The 1,642-nt window shown below is 38.5% G+C and overlaps 1 protein-coding gene across 1 annotated transcript; it reads left to right on the forward strand.

The window, feature by feature from the left end:
• Nucleotides 1-444: 444 nt before the first annotated feature.
• On the forward strand, nt 445-1,395 carry LOC146021054 (olfactory receptor 10AG1-like). Its single transcript, XM_083154856.1, has one exon. It carries the CDS (start codon nt 445-447, stop codon nt 1,393-1,395), a length of 951 nt encoding a protein of 316 aa, XP_083010982.1.
• Nucleotides 1,396-1,642: the final 247 nt, after the last annotated feature.

A 1,642-nucleotide genomic window follows, 5' to 3' on the forward strand; every position in this document is an offset into this window, starting at 1 on the left:
CCTTGACCGTTTGTATTAGTAAACACTTGATTAATAGGAAAGGACTCTCCAAAATTGATCCTAAAATTAAGGAAGTAGGCACTGTCATTATACTGTTTTTATGCATTTCTTTCTATCATGGCCATACACCTAATTGCCTATTTTTATTTTGATTAACATTTTCATGTAAAGATCATCCAATTCTAAATTAATTATTGAAAAAATCCATCAGCGCTGCACTTTTTTCCCCTTTTTTTAATTGTACTGTGTGTCTGACAACATTTCAACACTAATACTTTGTGCTATGATTCTATAATTGTATCATTTAGGGATCAAAACTAACTCACACATTTTATGCACATTCGGAAAAAAACAGATTGGTGAGGCTTCAACGGTGCAATCTGTGAGCTACCATCAGTCATAATATTCCTTCTGACTTTGTGAAAACAGAAAATATTCCAAAATATGGTCATCGAACCCTACAGCCTCCATAATGTGACCACGTTCACCCTCCTAGGGTTCTCTGATATGTCTTCTCCAGTTCAGGTTATCTTATTGATATTCCTCCTTTTTGCCTATACCTTTTCACTGTTAGGTAATGGCCTCATCATCCTGACTGTTACGCTGGACCCCCATCTTCACACTCCCATGTACTTCTTCCTGAGGGGCTTGTCAATACTTGAGATCTGTTCTATCAACGTTACTGTTCCCAAGGTTCTGGAGATCTTCCTGACAGCGGACAGCTCCATCTCCTTCATCGGTTGTGCCACCCAGATGTACTTCTTTTCTGCTGTCGCAGTGTCAGAATGTCTTTTCCTTGCAGTAATGGCCTTTGACCGGTTTATGGCCATATGCTGTCCTCTAAGATACAACTCAGTGATGACTACAACGTTGTGTTACCAGTTAGCTATTGGACCGTGTGTTTTAGGTTTGTTTTGCTCCTTTATAAACACTAGCACAATATTTATGTATCCCTTCTGTGGTTCTCATAAAATTGCTCATTTTTTCTGTGACATCCCACCTCTACTTAACTTAGCCTGTGCAGACACCTACTCACTAGAGCTATATGTCTTCATTATTTGTATGTGTGGAGCTTTATTCCCATTTATACTAATTGTTTTCTATATTAAGATCCTGACCTCTGTTTTCCTCCTCAACTCCTCAGAGGCACGTCAAAAAGCAATGTCCACATGTGTCCCTCACCTTGTCTCGGTAATTATATTCTATGGGTCTGCTATGTATGTACACCTTCGCCTTGGGACACCATTTTCTTCTTACAAAGACAGAATGACGGCCATTTTCTATTGTGTCATAATCCCTACTATTAATCCCCTGATCTACAGCCTGAAGAATTCAGACATGAAGGCCGCTCTGAGAAAAATCAATGTGAAAGTTTTGATTATTCCCATTTATTAAAAATAATATATATATATATATATATATATATATATATATATATATATATATATATATATATAAAAGTCCCCAGCGGCGGCACTCAGGTAAATAAAAATGTGTTATTACATTTGAAACGTTGGCGTTAAGCTGGCTTGTTTGATTTCTTTACCTGAGTGCCGCCGCTGGGGACTTGTATTCGGCTGTCTGTGTGGATACCAGTGCAGCTGTTGGAGGGCACCGGAGCAGTTTGATCATTAAGCAGGGA

This window comes from Crinia signifera, chromosome 7, assembly GCF_055691185.1.
Source record: "Crinia signifera chromosome 7, ASM5569118v1, whole genome shotgun sequence".
Taxonomy (NCBI): Eukaryota; Metazoa; Chordata; class Amphibia; order Anura; family Myobatrachidae; genus Crinia; species Crinia signifera.

Excerpts from the sequence above, each read along its gene's own strand:
- LOC146021054 (XM_083154856.1), top strand. The coding sequence starts at position 445 with ATGGTCATCGAACCCTACAGCCTCCATAATGTGACCACGTTCACCCTC.